This window comes from Cariama cristata, unplaced genomic scaffold (genome assembly GCF_000690535.1).
Source record: "Cariama cristata isolate BGI_N322 unplaced genomic scaffold, ASM69053v1 scaffold4814, whole genome shotgun sequence".
Lineage (NCBI taxonomy): Eukaryota > Metazoa > Chordata > Aves > Cariamiformes > Cariamidae > Cariama > Cariama cristata.
The window spans coordinates 100,425-116,462 of NW_009614576.1; the positions used below are offsets into that span (position 1 = coordinate 100,425).

General features: G+C 42.1%; 1 protein-coding gene across 3 annotated transcripts in view; it reads left to right on the forward strand.

The window, feature by feature from the left end:
* Positions 1 to 12,482, forward strand: part of MBNL2 (muscleblind-like splicing regulator 2) — a 74,475-nt gene extending 61,993 nt beyond the window's left edge. For all 3 annotated transcript variants that reach the window (XM_009699465.1, XM_009699466.1, XM_009699468.1), the window contains one exon: positions 9,554 to 12,482. In XM_009699465.1, coding sequence (XP_009697767.1) covers positions 9,554 to 9,568 — 15 coding nt within the window. In that variant the 3' untranslated portion in view covers positions 9,569 to 12,482. The remainder of the gene's footprint in view (positions 1 to 9,553) is intronic.
* Positions 12,483 to 16,038: the final 3,556 nt, after the last annotated feature.

Below are 16,038 nucleotides of genomic sequence, written 5' to 3' on the forward strand. Positions count from 1 at the left end.
CTGAACTTGTAAACGGGGAGAAGAGTAGCAATATACTGAAAAAATGAATTGAAAAATCTAGAAAATAGTAGGAAACAACCTGTTTTTGTTGGTTAAAAGCAAGCTTTTGAGAAGGAAGGTGGCAAGGGGAAACAAATGTGATTTACGTCTTTAGTGCCAGTATACAACAGGGTTACAAATAAAAGCCTATGCAAAATTCTTGTTAGTGATTTGAAAAGCTTTAATTGCAATTTCTAAGGGGATAGGGGAACAGGTAGGAAAGCACTTCTGCTGTGAATAATAAGTATCTAACCAATTTTTGTCTTTTTTTTGACTGAAAGTTTTGGTCTAAAAATTCCATAAAGTCTCAAGTTAAATACTCCTGCGGAAAATTCCGTTCTAACAACAGAAAGGACGATTTGAATCTGACATGAAAAAATCCAAAAAAGGAGACAGAGGAACAGGTTCCTTTTTCAGACACATGATCAGAGGGGGTGCTTGCAGGGAGCAAGCCCTGGGCAGAATAGTGTCGGGCATCTAGCGAGCCCTTGGATGGTGCCATGCTGCTCCACGTAGAGGTACGGGCAAGCCTTGGCATCTGGAACGCAGGACTGGACATCTTGCCTTGTACCTGTGCCAGGCTGGGAAAACAAACCTAAACAATCATTGATCATGAAGAGCCATTTCTCTAAGGAAGGTTTTTGAATAGCAATAGCTTGTCACGGTGGGAAAGGCAAATGTAAACCACTTTCTGCCTCTTTCGTGCTAGACACCCAAGAATCACAAACCTCAATTCAGTCAAGTTCTCGTGTCTAAAGACACTGAGTTACATGTAAGTAGCTCTAACTTTCAGAACGAACAGTTTGCGGACTCAAGAAGTGAGAGTTTCTAATCTTAAAGCCCACAAGAAATCTTAAACAGTGTCAAGCAAAGACTCTTTGAATTGCCTTGAAACAACTGACCTTACAAAATACGTGGCAAAACTTTGTTTTCTTAAACTGTAAGGCAGCGAAGCAGCAAAGCCAAAGGATTACCCTGGAAAATTTAAAGGAACTCTATTTTAAGTCTCACACAAACTTTAACCAAATCTTTGTTTTACTTTTAATAACATTTTTTTGGTCTCTTAAGATAGCATGTTGTTTCTGTGTAGATGATGAAGACCTCTGGCAGGCTTGCCTACAGAGTTTTAGATCACATGCTGATATACAAGAAACCAGTGGGAAGAAAAGGAAAATCTCTGGTTTGGGATTTTGGTTTTGGTTGGTTGTTTTTTTGTGGTTTTGTTGGGTTTTGGGGGTTTGGTTTTGTTTTGTTTTGTTTTTAAGAAACTGCCCCCTCACACCCCCCTGCCCCTGTAGAGGACTGCAACCTGACTTCCTCCGGTACCCTGCTAGATGGCAGCATCAGATAACATGAGCAGCAAGCAAAGGCAGACGCTTCTTTCTTTTATATAACAAAAATCAAGACATATTTCCCTTTCCTGTTATAGACTGGTTTCGCTTTCCTATCATTGCAATTTAAAAAAATGTATTTATGTTTGATATGATAACTTCCTTTTGTGTTCTTGCTTTCAATTATTCAACAAATGATAGTTTGACAAGTTCAGAAAAAATCTTTTGGGGCATATATTATTTAAAGACAGGAAAATTTTTCTGAGGTCAACTCATTTTGTAGGCATTTGGGGAAAAATGACTTTGTTTCATTGTGCTTAGCGTGTACAGACAGCTCATGTGAGTCTGGGTTTTTTCCGTTATAAAACTTTAACAACACAGTGCAGTGCAGAGCTTGAGATGTACTTGTCTGGGATTCTTTAAAAGAATTTTAAAAGAATTGCATCTGGCCATCTCTAACTGCTCCATTTCCCCTTGAATTAAACAAGTATCATATTTTTATCTCAGTGTATGATTTATTGCCCACCAGAAATGCCAGTCTTTGGCTTGGAGTGTGCAGGAGGTTGCCCACGTAACCACAGTGGAAACATCTCTGTTTGTTTGTTTGTTTGCTGTACCTGGCATGACTTTCAGCTTGAGGCAGAGATTTGTTAACTTTGACTGACTTCGTTTTTGGCACAGTATTATCTGCAGTGACACACAATAGTATGTATGTCTGTTTATGTGAGAGCATTCAGATAAGAAGAAAATTAAGGAAGCGGTAAACAGTCAAAAGTCAGGAACATTCAGATTTCCTCAGAGAAGTTATTAAGTATAACGAGTTTTATACAACTGGCACAAGCGATGCAAGTGTGGTGTCTGGTGAGTAGCCTTCATGAACATAAATTTGGTACCTTTCTGTGTTTGAGTTATGTTCTGGGTGTTGCAGTGGACCATCTCTTGCTTGGAGGAGATTCTGAACTGAAGCGCCAGGTTTTGGGAGAGGAAGGGTTTCGAAGCGGTGGTTACTGCAGGTGGAGCCTGCGGAAGTGCTGGCCATGCTCTACGTGCAGTGGCAGGGGATGCCATACGTGGAGTGGCAGCCTCATCTTCCATCATTTGGGCATGCGTGATGTGGAAGAGGAAAATGTAAAGCATGTTTTCTTAAAAAAAACAAACAAAAAAACAAACGTTAGGTGAGGACATCTAAGAAAATGCAGGTTTGGAGAAGTAATGCCCCTACAAGAGGAATACGGGCACTTTCCCAGGTAATGCACAACTTGTGCTTGGCCTTTCACTCCTTTCTGCTCTCAGTTCCTTTGTGTAAGCCTATTCTGGCAATTTCTAAAATTCAAGAAGAGAAGGAAAATGACCTGAAAGTAGGAAGGGAAAAACGCAGATGATAGCAGTAGCTCAGACCTGCTAAAAGGTAAAATTGAGTGGCTATTCAAAACAGTCATTGTACAGGTGCTCCTAAAATATTACAACAGTGGTTTTCACATTTCTGTGTAGTCTGTCTGCTGCCTGTGCGATTAGTTAAAAATAGATTCTGGTAGAACATATTAGAGTATGTTATGATCAATTTTTAGTACTGCATTATTTCTTACTTTAAAGAAGAATGAATAAATAAAGCCAGATTGCTTTCATTTTTAAAGCAACTAGTCCTGTTTCTTCGGAGTGAATAAATACCTATTAAGTTAATATTATACGTTATTACTGGACTAAATACCTGTTGAAGCTCATAAGCATGCTAAGGACTTGGCAGCCCAAGTGGGTCTGGACTCTCTTTCAGGACCTTGTGAATATTAAATGAGAAGAACGATGCTATTGAACCCTTGAGCCCTTTGGGATCCCACAGTTGCCTTGATCTTTAGATCATCATGAAGAGCTGGATTCAGACCAGGTTTTTGTCAGCTTTATGACAACCTGATGGCCAACCGCTTGTGCATGATAGAATAAAAATGGGCTAGCGCTTCAGCATGGACATCTGACCCTCAGCCATTTCCAGAGGCATATTATCAACATATGGGACAGTAAGAACGGGGCAAGCTCAGAGTTAGGGAAGAAAAGAGAGGATGGAGCAGAATCACCGTGTCAGGGGATGGGCTGTGAGAAAGCCAAGCAAATAGGACCACCACCCCTCAGGAAACACCTGATAACCCCGATATTAGTCACTGTATGGGTGGGCAACCAAGAAGATCATCTGTGGCCTAGACATCTCACCCTTTATATACAATTCAGAGGTCACTGCATTGATGAGCAAAGTAGACAAACGTATTGGGGATGCATTGGATTAATGGAGAAGCAATAAGGTAGAAATCCTTCTTCACCCCTGAATTGAGGAGAGGTCCACAGTTAGTGAGAGAAACGAAGCACATGTACATGAAATGATAATACGCTGGAACTGACAGTGAGGTTTCTGGCCGTCCAGAGAGGAGGAGTAGCAAAGGAAAGAAGGCAGCGACACAAGGTGGAGCTCAGTGTGTTTATGAAAAGCGATGAAGTGTTCGGCAGTGGTAGCAGGGGTAACAAATTGCTCTCAGCAGGTCCCTCCGACGCTATTAGTAGTTCCTTTAGGTTTTCTGTGGGGATACGTTTATTCGGGTTTTTTTCTTTTCAGTGTTTGCAGATGACCATGTAGAAAGATGCTAGTTTGACACTAGTTTTACAGAGCTACAGACCATGAATTCTGAAAGCAGAAAGGGACAAATGAGTGAGGCAGGCCTGAGGTTAGATGCGTGCATGAATGTGCAAATATTTTCGGTAGAGACAAGTAATTGCTTTTGTGGCAATGACAAGAGCTGCGATGTAATGCAGCAGTAGGTGGGGAAGGGACTTCCCACGGGGGATTACAGCTAGCGCCAGGACCAGAAAAGGGAGCAGGACAGCAGCTAAGGTGGAAGAGATGAGGTGTGGGTACCCAAGCACCTTTCCACCCTGAGCGTTGGGAGCAGGCAGGCTGCTTTTAATGCAAGCGAGAGTTGAAACCAGCTCAACTGTTAGCCCGTTGGGACAAATCCCATCCCTTGGAGGAGCGTCGGTGGGAGGCCTGGGGTGGGGGACTGGAAAGCTCAGCTGGTGCTCTGGGGAGGTGCTGCTGCTGAAGCTATGGAGAACTAGGAGGTGAAAAAGTCCATCTGTAAGGCTATGTAAAAATTAAGTAAGACCAAGCATAATCGATACGATAGCGATTACTCTCAGTAAATGTCTGAATATTTATTCATCCTTTTCCACTTTTGATTAAAAAAAAAGACTGATTTATATTGAAGAAAAAGAACAAGACGCATGCCACAAAAGAGCCTTCTAAGAGAAAACGAAAAATAAAGAGATGGAGGCATTTCCCAAAGGCATGGGGAAATATAAATAGTCTTGGGTTTCATGTCAAAGGGGAGAAATACTTGGTGTTAGTTCTATTTTTAGAAAGCAGGAGAAGTTATGAGACAGCCTGATATGAGCTGGCTGTCTGAAAATATCTGTCGTTTTTAATGTGTACCCTGCAACTCCTGTGAAAAACATGAAAACAGAAAATGTCACTGTAGAAGGATTCATCTACCCTGATGCAGGTGTCTAAAAGTTAAATACTTCAGTGTGAGCTGCTGCCGCAGACTCTCATGTTTGGTGGAGGGGAAAAAAGCATCATGAGTTGATAATCTGTCTCATGCTAAAATAAGTTGCCTGAGGTAGGCTATGAAGATGTAAAATAGGGCGACCAGCTGAGGCATACATGTCTGAAATCATCTGGGATGAATCTTGTCTACAAGAAACTCCTATTACTACATTGCTTTTAAATTAAAGGCTAGGCAGTCTGAAATGTTTACTACGTGTGAATTCATTTTTGGAGGGATAAGTGCTTTGCAATGTGGAGGTCAGACACGATCTTAATGCCTCCTGAAAATGTATTAACGCTTATAGAGCGAAGCGTGATTTGGAGAAATCATTTCAAAACTTCTGAAAGAGAAACATGTCGGAGGTAGATGCAAAGTCATGTTTTCCAGCTGATCCACTGTGACAGGTCTTCAGTTGAACAAGAGTTCACGTACACTGCATTCATGCAGAACGGTAAATTTTCTGTATTCATCTGGAACTGGAAACAGAATTTAACACAGAGAGAATAAAGATGCTTTGTGAGTTGTAGCTTCAAAACAGAAAATCTCAAGCCAAACGGTGTTCTTGAAATTCCTAGTACCAAGTCGTGATTCTAGGTAATTTGGTTAATTCTGTGAACTGTATCAAGTGAAGTAGTGCACAGAGTAACCTGGGTGTCCGAAAAGAGTTCACAAAGGTGGAATTTCCACCCTAATGTAAAGGAGATTGTCAATTTTACTTTTTAAGTCTCGAGACAATAACTGATCGCAGCCGCCTTTGCTGGGTCGGAGGAAATCCCAAGCTGACGTCGATTTGGCTGCGGCATACCATGTTTCGGTGGTTCAGTGAGAAGCTGAAACCATTGGCAGTAGCATCTCTCTCGGTTGTCATTCCCATGGACAACACTGCAGAACTGTATCACCCTTAGGAGCAACCCTGGCTGAATTTAAGGATGTTGTGTGTTGCACAGCGGACTTAATGACCCCCACTGTGATCGTTCAGAGGTCCTGAAGGTAAAGATCTAAAAGAGCTATGCTCTGATAGAGAGTAAGTCTTGGCATTTGGGAGCTGAAAATGTCACCTCTAAAGAGCTGGAAAGTTTGGAAGAGCAAATGCTTCTTGGCGGTTAGTAGTTTGCAGAAATTTAGGTTGACTGTGTTACTAGTTTCAGTGAGGTCTAGTAACTAACATTGGCCCAATTTTAGTGATTTTAGTCTAAAGGGTAGCCAGTTTTCTAGCACTTGAAACAGGTACCAAGCAAGGAGGCAATGGAGAGGGTGCCATATGTCTGTGATTGCCTCCAAAAAAATGCCCTTTGCTGTTCATAAATCTTCTGTGCATTACTACCCCAGACTGTAAGGTCCAGGCCATTCTGCTTACGCTACAAATAGTGTTCTTATTAGAGCTCTTACTGCAGAAGGTATATCTTCTGGCACATCTGTATCCACACCTGTGGATCCTACCTATACAGAGCATGAGAAAATGCTTTCCCATGCTTGACCTGTAGACCTTTGTACATGGGACAATGCGCACTCATTGTGTAGTCTTATTTTTCAGGTTTTCATGCTTGTATCTACTATGGTAAAAGTGTGGATACATGGTATGAAGTTGCTGTGAAGTACAATGATATGATGGCATCACTGCAAATATGACAAGTCATACATATGTACATTTGAGATGTAATTCTTCAAACAGGAGTGAACATGAAGGTGGTTGGACCTATTTACAAGGAACGAGGGAGCGCAGACTGTGTAATAAGTGTTTGCAGGGATATTCCTTCGCTGGTACCTTCTGCACAGCTGCTTCTTCAGCATGCGAGCGATGGAGCAATTAGCAGCGATGCAGACTTAGATAGCCTCCGTCTTCCACCACAGGTTATTACTTCATTTGTAGATTAAACAGAAGAGGTTCACAGTGTGTTTTCCATGTAAAGTAGTTTATGTTTCTCTTTCAGACACAGTGAAAAAAACAGTTGCAGAAGCTGATACATGTGTACGCAGCTATGGCAGAGTTGTCATATCTTTTGAGAAACAGGGTGTGAACATATAATTAAAGACTACGGGATACGTTTTACACTTTGTGGCTAAGGTTAAAAAAAAAATGTAGCTTCTCAATTTTGCGTCTCCGCACTGAAGAAACTTGTTCTGACGGAGAGACTTGAGGCTTTTTTTTTTTCCTAGGAGAACTCCTACGTGTACTAGAAATAGCCGGGGTGCAACATGTCCTAGTTCCATCCCCTGCACGAGCCGCGGCGCGGCGAGGACGATGTGGTGGGCGCGAGCCAGCTCCGCAGCCAACGGCAGAGCCACCTCCGCAGCCACCGGCAGCGGGAGAAGGGTGGTGGGGAGAGCTCCAGCTGCTTCTCCTGCACCCGCCGCCCCGTAAACAGGACGTGCTCGCGCACAAAAGGAAAGTGTTTATGTCATCTTCCCTATTTCCTGAGTTTGGAGAGGAGGGGAGAAATGGCAGGAATATAGCGATGGGGCGGTGGAAGTCCTTACCTGGGCTCTGCTGCTCGCCGGAGCGGGGCAGAGAAGGGGTCCCTGCTCTTTCACACTGCCCAGGACCCCTCCGTCCTGCCTGTCGTGCAGCAGGATGAGTTGCGCTTGGGTTAATCAAAGTGGCAGGGACAGTCCTACCCTTTTGCCAAGAAATAGCCTGAGATTAGGCCCTCTGCCTTCTCTGTCATGCATTTTGGGGGAATTGGGAGCATCAGTTCTGTGGGGCTGTTTGACCTTTTAGGACATCTCGGCATAAGGGACAGTGATCCATCTCTCCGTACAGGGAGAAAAAAGCTATAGGAAAATGCAAGTTTATCCCCTCCAAAGCTGGCAGACAATGTAGGCAGCTGCAGTGTCTAAAATTCTGGTTTTTTACACTGACTAGATTTCAGGTTGTGTCCCATTAAATCAGACCTTAGGATCCCTTAAATACACTTGTGTGATTATGGCTAACCCAGTATAGCTAAAGGTGCTTTATTAATTACATTGACATGTCGGGTTGTAACATGCTAAAAATATCAGTGCTGATAATTTGGTCGCTTCTTATTTTCAGCACAGCTATGTTCTTTGTACGTACTGTCAAATCACCACGCTGTAGATGGCCCACGGTTATCACAGGCAGGGCTTTATTATTTCAACAAAGGTATTTCTTTGTTATTTCAAAAGGAAACAGAAGATAGGCGATAAGCTAACGAACTCACAATGGGTGGAAGTTCATTAAAAATACATGTCCTTGGTGTACGTGTGATGCATTTAGATGTTAAGCCTTTTGGAGCAGCAGGTGTTTGTACCGTGTCGTTACAACAGGGCCTCACGTGTCACCAGATTTTCAGTACCGATGGTAATCAAAAGATGACTTTTTGGCATGCTGGCAAGTTAGGTGGGCTCAGGGAGCTGGGAGTTGTGTATCGAGACAAGGTCGTTACGGTTGTGAGGTTCACGTGAGGTGACTGGGCAGGGAACTAGAGCCAGCGCCTTCCACGCAGAGGCCAGCGTGTTTCTTTTTGGCAATCTGTATGTCAGAGGTAGTATGTCGCTGAAGTTATTTTCAAAACACCTTCTTTTTTTCCTTTTCAAATAAATATTGCATTAAGCAGCGGTCTAGCTTTGTAATAAGTAGGTCAAAGTGCTGTCATGACTGTCTTGCATACCACCTACAAATACAGCTTAAAAATGTGTCGATTGCCAAATTAAAGAGGAAAAGCAGGCGATACACTCTAATTCCTTGATTTGTGCTGAAGTTTGGAGCACAGATTAGCAATGGCATGATAAAACATCACACCCCGGCTTTTGACATCATTTTCACCGTCATCAGCCGTTTCAGACAGGTGATGGAAATCTGGACTGTTTTCCAATACTGTGAGCAGGTTGAGTCAGTTGCTCGGCACATTGTGCATTTTACCTTCCCAGTATTGGAAGCGCGAGAGCTTGCATCTGTAAAATGGTTGCTTCACCCTCAGTTTGAGAGACTGGAGAGAACGCAGCAAGGTTAGGGACTAGGCAGGCACGCAGAGGTTCTGTTACCATCATCCCCCTGGATCCCCTGACATAAGGAAGCATGAAAAAAACCTCTAAAGTTCGCTGACCTGCAGATAATTTTTTTAAGAAATAAGCAGCTGCTAAAAGTGCATTGAAAAGACAGTTTAGCTTCTTGAAAACACCCAGCCCAGTACAGCTTTTTGCTTGTGAGCGGATAGGGGCCCTGCCTCCACCGTTTCCCCAGGTTGTTCCTGACTTTGTGGGAGCAAGGTGGGAGCTGGAGAATCGTGCAGGGCTGCTTCCCCCTCTGCCGACAGCCGGGGCGCTGGGGGTGCGCACCCCAACTACGGCCAGGCCCTTCCTTTGTGGCTTTGGCGCCGTCTCCGGTATTTTAACACAGAAAATACCCCCTCTGCATGTTCTCACGTGCATGAGGACGTGTGTGCGGGAGGAAGACGACCAGGTTTGTGAAACGCAAACGTCTCCCAGGCAGCGTGAGGATACGGGATGCTGTCCCGTACGGGATGCTGTCCCGTACGAGCTGCGCCCGAGCTTAGCTAGTCCGGCACCGGCCGTCTGGGCAAACTGCTCTCCCCGCATCACCTAAAAGCGTGATCATGCTTTCCTTTCTCTTAACAGATAATCCTGAAATAGCCGGCAGGAGTGGAACGGAGTGTCACGAAGCCTCCCTGCGGACGGCCAAGCACGGCTACTGTACATACTACCCCGTCTCCTCCTCTCTAGAGTTGCCACAAACTGCATGCTAAGTCAAGAATTTGTTCTTACGGACAAATCACAAACTCAAAAAAGCTAGTGCTGCTATGTCATATATGAATATTAAATATGGTATGCTTACTATACTCCAACCTAAAATAGTTAACTACCTGATACCAGCTGTGATGTTTCAAGACATAAAGGGTAACATTTAGTTTTAAAGATTTTCTAAGCATAGTTTAATTCTTGCAAATACTGTCTTTTCTCCATAACTATACCTAACGGAAATGGTCCAGTTAAGTTAGTCTCGTGAGATTCAGTGTTTATGAATCTTTCGAGCTGAGCAATAATTAAGTTGTATTGGCTAAAAACTTATCCCAGTTGCAGGTTTAATTATCACCCGAACTATGATTGGGGTTTTTCTTCTCGGTTGGTTTTGCTCCCCCAGCGAGTTGATTCCAAGACAAGAGGAAGTGACGCGCAGCCCGGTGTCCTGCACATCGCCCTGCCGATCTGAATGTTTTTAGCCAGAAGTCCAAAGTAAAGCACAAATTCTTTAGATGCACATGGTTGGTGTTTGACTTATGTGGAGAAGTTGCATTTGAGTCATAGCAGAATAGCAGAAGAAAATTTAAAAATTTTGCACAGTATGAACTTCGTACCCCTTTCGATCCCCAAAAGAACAAAGTCTTGAGAATATTATTTTACGAGTATATTTATAATGTTTTTAAAAGAGACTTTGCAGAAGTGCCTAAATTTTGTCACATCAGACTTGATGAAAGTGAGCCTGATGCCAACAGTCAAATCTCACCGGAAGCGAATAATCTCATAGTCAGGTTACCAAAAAGATCCAAACTGTTAAGAAGTAACTTCGAGAAGCGTAAAGTAAAAATAAAAAAAAAGATGACCAAACTAACAAAAGAAAAGGCGAAAAAGAAGGCTGTAGATGAAGAGATTTGTATGATACTCTAATTTAATTAAAATTCAGTTGAGTCACCGAAAATTCATAGGTGACTTTAATCTAGACTATTAACTGAACACTAAGAATGTAGAATGAGATTCAGTTTAATAAATCGTTACTGTATTTGCATTTTTTAAATTGGATTATAAGATTGTAACCAGAGTAGAGTGGAGAAAAAAATAGTTCTTTTAATTGTTTTTCTTTAAAAACATATTTTATGTCACAGAAGTATGAAGATATCTTTAATACAATTATATACATTATATATACATACATACATATATATGGATGAAGCAGATTTTAATGTTGTTTACTTTTTTAAATACTTTGTTGATTTACAAGGTAATTATATATGTATAATTAAAATTTCATTTGTTTGATTTGAGATTTGTTTCAAGCACTATTGTACCAAATATTTCATATTTCACATTTTATATGTTGCACATGTATCACATAAATGACATAGTTTTTAAATTATTGTTTAAAAAAACAAGACAGCTGTTATAAGTGGATATTATGTATAATTGTTTGCAGCATAAGTTTTCTATGTGGACATTATTAGTGATTGCAGTATTTTAACTTAACCTCTTCAGATTGATTGTAAACTATTTTAAACTTTGGCAGCACTGCCTGTTCTGAACGACTGAAGGCACTAACCATATAATTATTTGTCTAGGAAATTATTTTCCGGGCTAAATCTTGTTTGTCCGATGTCTAATTACTATCTATTTATATATAAAGCTGGAGATTTGATCATCCGAAAGAAAAAAAATAATCACAATTTGATTGTAAAATTAACATAGTGCTTGTAACGTTGCGTTAGTTTTAATTTGTGGAAAAATAATGTATCTTAACTTGTTACTTTAGCAGTTAAGGTATCACCATTATATACTATTAAAACACTAATATTTGTAGACTTTCTCAGTCATTATAACTAGGTAGTTGACACTGCAACTTGCCTATATCTGTCAAAGTTGTTTTTATTTTTTTATAATAGTTAATTTAGGCATTTGGGTAGCTTATTGTATAATACTAAATGATAAATTATCCATGTTTAAATATTTTATGTAGATAACTCTTCAAGACATTGTTTTGTGTGAACTTTTTATGTTTCAAAATAACTGTTATTCTATGTTTTTTACAATTAATCCAATACTACTATTTTTTGCCCATGGATGACGAAGCTTCAGATACATCAGGTCTTTCATCCAGATAAACTGACAGACAGAAAGAGAAAATGTATTTTTAATAAGAGATCCACTTTCCGACTTTATGACTTTGTAATATTCCTGAAAACTGTACAAGTACAAACCTATGCTAACAGTAAGGAGGCAATTACAGAGATGTGCAAATACGTGTACAACAGATTCTGCATTTTATTTATTTATAAAGTAATTTTATAGACTATTTCAAAATTTGGGAAGATCTAAAACTATTTTTCTGTATAAATATTATTTGCCAAAACTTTGTTTATATTTTAAAAAAAAAGTCTAATGAAAATGATTAAATTTTAAATGCTTTGTTTAATTAAAAAAAAAAAACCACAACAAATAAAACCCCCTAAAAGAACCATGAGATGGACCAACACAGAGACAGTGAATACTGTAGCTGGGACACGGTTTCAAGTGACTTGAGATGTCTCAGTGTTTGTTTTCTTCAAAGGATCCAGCACCTCACCAAAACACCTTTTTGTTTGCCTCTCTCATCCAGCATAATTGACGACATGTACAATGAATATTTCAGTAACAGTTAAAAGAAACCCCTCCATTCACTCTTTTTTCAGCATATAACTACTAGTGGTCTGTTAAATAGCCATTCTATTTCTGTTGTGACGTTAAATTCATTCACCCAATGTACAACCACTGAAATAAAAAGAAGCATTTTAAAATGAGAGCAGAGTCGGGGCAATCCTTTCTTGTGATGTGGCTATGGGAAGAGGGGCCTGGGGTAACAAAAATAGTCCAAAAAACGTGGAGGAGTCTTTAAAAAGCGTATTACTTTATTTTATTTTATTCTATGCTATTCTAATTTTATTTTTTCCTTAATTGCATGTTCAAGTAACAAATCCTGAAGTGCAATCCCCAGGTGCAAGACACACGCAGCTGCTATATGACGAAGCACGTGCTCTTCTCCTGCTGGGGTCGGCGTGCCGAGGACACGGCGCTGCACGGCTTTAGCCCCAAATGGTCATTTCGCGCCCCTCCTGCCTGCCGGTGGGTGCTGGGGTGCAGGCAGGCAGGCAGTGGGTATCTCTGCGGTGTGGCTCGCAGATGCCTCACCGTTGGGGGTTTTTTTGCCGGCGCATCCTCTGCATCCTCTGCTTTTGCCTACATCTCAGAGAGTATTGCACCAACAAATAATCCCCGTTATCTACGAGTTCCTCCAGGGAAAGCAGCACCGCAGAGGAGTTGTGTGCCCAAGGGCAGAGATCGCACGGCAAGCTAATGACAGAGGGATTAAAACCTCTGGCTTGCAGCTCCGTGCTTTCTTCACACCATCTGGTTTTTAAATGCTTTAAAGAAAGGAAATACAATTCCTGCAGAATCCAGAAGAGTTTGTGTCATAAAGTTGTATACATTTCATCAGCACAGGGCTGGGTTGAAAAGAGTCCAAGGTCACAAGCGATGTGGAAAATCACCAGGTTAACCAGTCGATTTGGATGTATCACAAACGTACTGAGCCGGGAGCCTGCTGAGAACGAGCACGTGGGATGGGGAGGAGATACGGGGATGACTTGCAGGGACAGCGAAGGGCTGGAGCGTGAGCGGGCTACAAGGGGATTGTAGAGCAGAAACAGCAAACGAATCGAATTAATTTCCTAATGATTTGGGAGCGGAACCCCTGTCTGCTCACACTTTCTTATGTTAAACCCCACCCAGGACAGCTGTCAGCTGCCAAGAAAGGTCAGGACATCTTGATTTTCTTGTCTAAAAACTGCTTTGTTTCTTGTCAACTTTGCCACTTTTTTGGCAACGGAGAAATGCTCGTGGGAGCCGTGAGCTTTCAGGAGCCACGCCAAACCTGCAATCGTCGTACGCCTCTGTGCGCGGAGCGTACCCCCTTCAGCTAACGTCAGTGTTCCCAAAATGAAGCAAGATACTTCTAGAGAAGAGGCTTTAGAAACCTTTGGTATTCTCCCCCCACCATGCACGTCCCCGCAGATGGAGGGTGGCCACAGCTTTGGGGCCAAGGGCTGCTCCCCTGCACGGAGCAGTCCCTCAGCCCAGGCCAAGCGCCGCAACAGCATCGCGTTGCTCAACATCGACCTTCTCTAGAGCAGACGGGACAGGTCCACGCTCCCAGCATTCGGCTGTGCATCTCCTCAGGTCCCCACATGCTGTAGCCATGACCATAAGGCATTATTATTATTTTTCAGTATGTTTTGCTTGGTTTTCAGTTCAAAAGTCTGAAGTAATCTGAAGGCTGGGTTCTTTTGCAGCCCATTGGAATTAATAGCATGAAACAAAAGGGGAGATGACATTTGAGGGATCGGAGCCTGCTGGGATAGCTTTGCATGTTTGTATACAGCAAAGGAAGCTAAAACTGGGTCAGCCTTGTCCGCGCTGCGTTTTGGGAGTGTCTGCTGAGCAAGTTCCCGAAACAGCAGCTGGGTTTTGTTTCAGGAAGAGTTGTTTCACGCCCGAAGAGAGCCTAGGAACAAGCCAACATTTCTGTGCTGTGGGTGATGATGGAAAAAAAGGACTTGTGGGCAAGGCTGCTCGACAGCGTGGGCATTGAGTCTTCTGCCAGCGGCATTTATTGCATGAATTCATGGGACCCCAAAAAATGCCATGCCTGGAATTGCTGAAAGCCTTCCTTGGCATCTGATCGTATGCACAGCATGCTTTTTATGCCTGCAATCATTTCTCTAGCCAAGGCTTTTGAGTAACCTGCCTTTTCAATGTCATATGATTGGCAGTTCTGGAGGTTTTTTTGCGTGGATCAAGATGATTTCTATTGCTGGAGTGGAGGTGTGTGTGAGGACAATACCATCTCAGCTGTTGCATTAAAGCAGTTACTGTTGCTCCTATGTAACGTAGCCGAGCAAAAGGTGATAGGTATAGAATATATAGTTAGATTATCTGTGAATTAATAAATTACAAAAATGTCTTCTAAATTTGTACTCTTCTAATTCTGTAATTATCGAAACCACAGAAATTGTAGAAAATAAATTACATGGTTCTTTACATGAAAATATCTTCTGCCAGAGCAGGGGAAAAAGAAATACTAAGAAATGTGAAAGGAAGCTATTGGCATGAGCTGCTTATGCAATGTTGTGTTGCAGTTGTTACATTATTTCCACCAAAGCTTCTTACAGAGTGAGGAAAATACTTTATGATTCAGGAAAATCACTACAGGAAAGACGCTCTGCTCCTCTCATCTTCAAAGAGCTGGATTTGGATACGACTTTTAATTCCGGTGAGTGTCCTCCTTAGTCTAGTTGTCACAACCCACTCAGGGCGTAGCCTGCGTGGTGGGTGGTTTCTCAGAGGGTCACCAGCCCAAAAAGATGCCGGGATGTGGTGGTGACAAGGGTGACCACAATGGTGTAAGGTTCACCTTGCAGGAGCAACGCCCGGGGATGGTCACGCAGGTGTGTGCCTACGCTAAACCTGCGCTGTGTTTACATTTGCCATGAACGCCTCGCCTGTTCACGGCGGGGTAGAGGGAGGAAATGCTTTCTGTTTCCTTGGTTTTTGGTTGTAGTCACCACACTGAATGCCAGCAGAGCACATTCAAGATGCTAAAGTTGGTAGCTGACGGCTCAGGACCGTGAGCAAGCAAGTTTTTCACACTTGGAAAGCTGTTAGGGTGGGATCCAGCTTTCTCTCTGTAGCTGTGAAGTATCGTTTCAGGCACCGCAGGGTACCCACTTGGCCTAAAGCTCCTGCGGTGGAGACGCAGATGTCTGGATGGGTTTCTTAGGTCTGCCAGCCCTGTGCAGGAGTCTCAGGTGCTCTTCAACACCTCAGATGAGTTCAGTCAATGAATCCTACCTGTTTTCACAGAGGACTGTCCACCGTAACAATGGTTTTGATGGATTTTTAAAATATCATCATGCACAAGAAATCACAAAATCATGAGATTAGCTTAAATGGTCTGATAGTTAAAACCCCTGTTCGTCTCTGTAGGTATTTGGAGTACATTCAGCTTGCATATTTAAGCTTTTTCTCTCCTACCGTGATGCCTAGAAATGTTTTTCGTATTACCTACCATGCCCATGTGCTCATGGAGGGAAAATTAAAGAGCAGCTCATAAAATTCTTGAGAAAGTGATGAAAAGTGACAACATGAATTTTACAGATTTAGTGAATTCAAGATGTTTTTATCTCTTACCATGTTATAGGGAGGGATGACAAAATATGGTAACTCTTTGACATATAATTTCTTCAGGCTTAATCTTCACATAGGCTTTATTCAATTATTATTATGCCAATAAAGGTGTGATG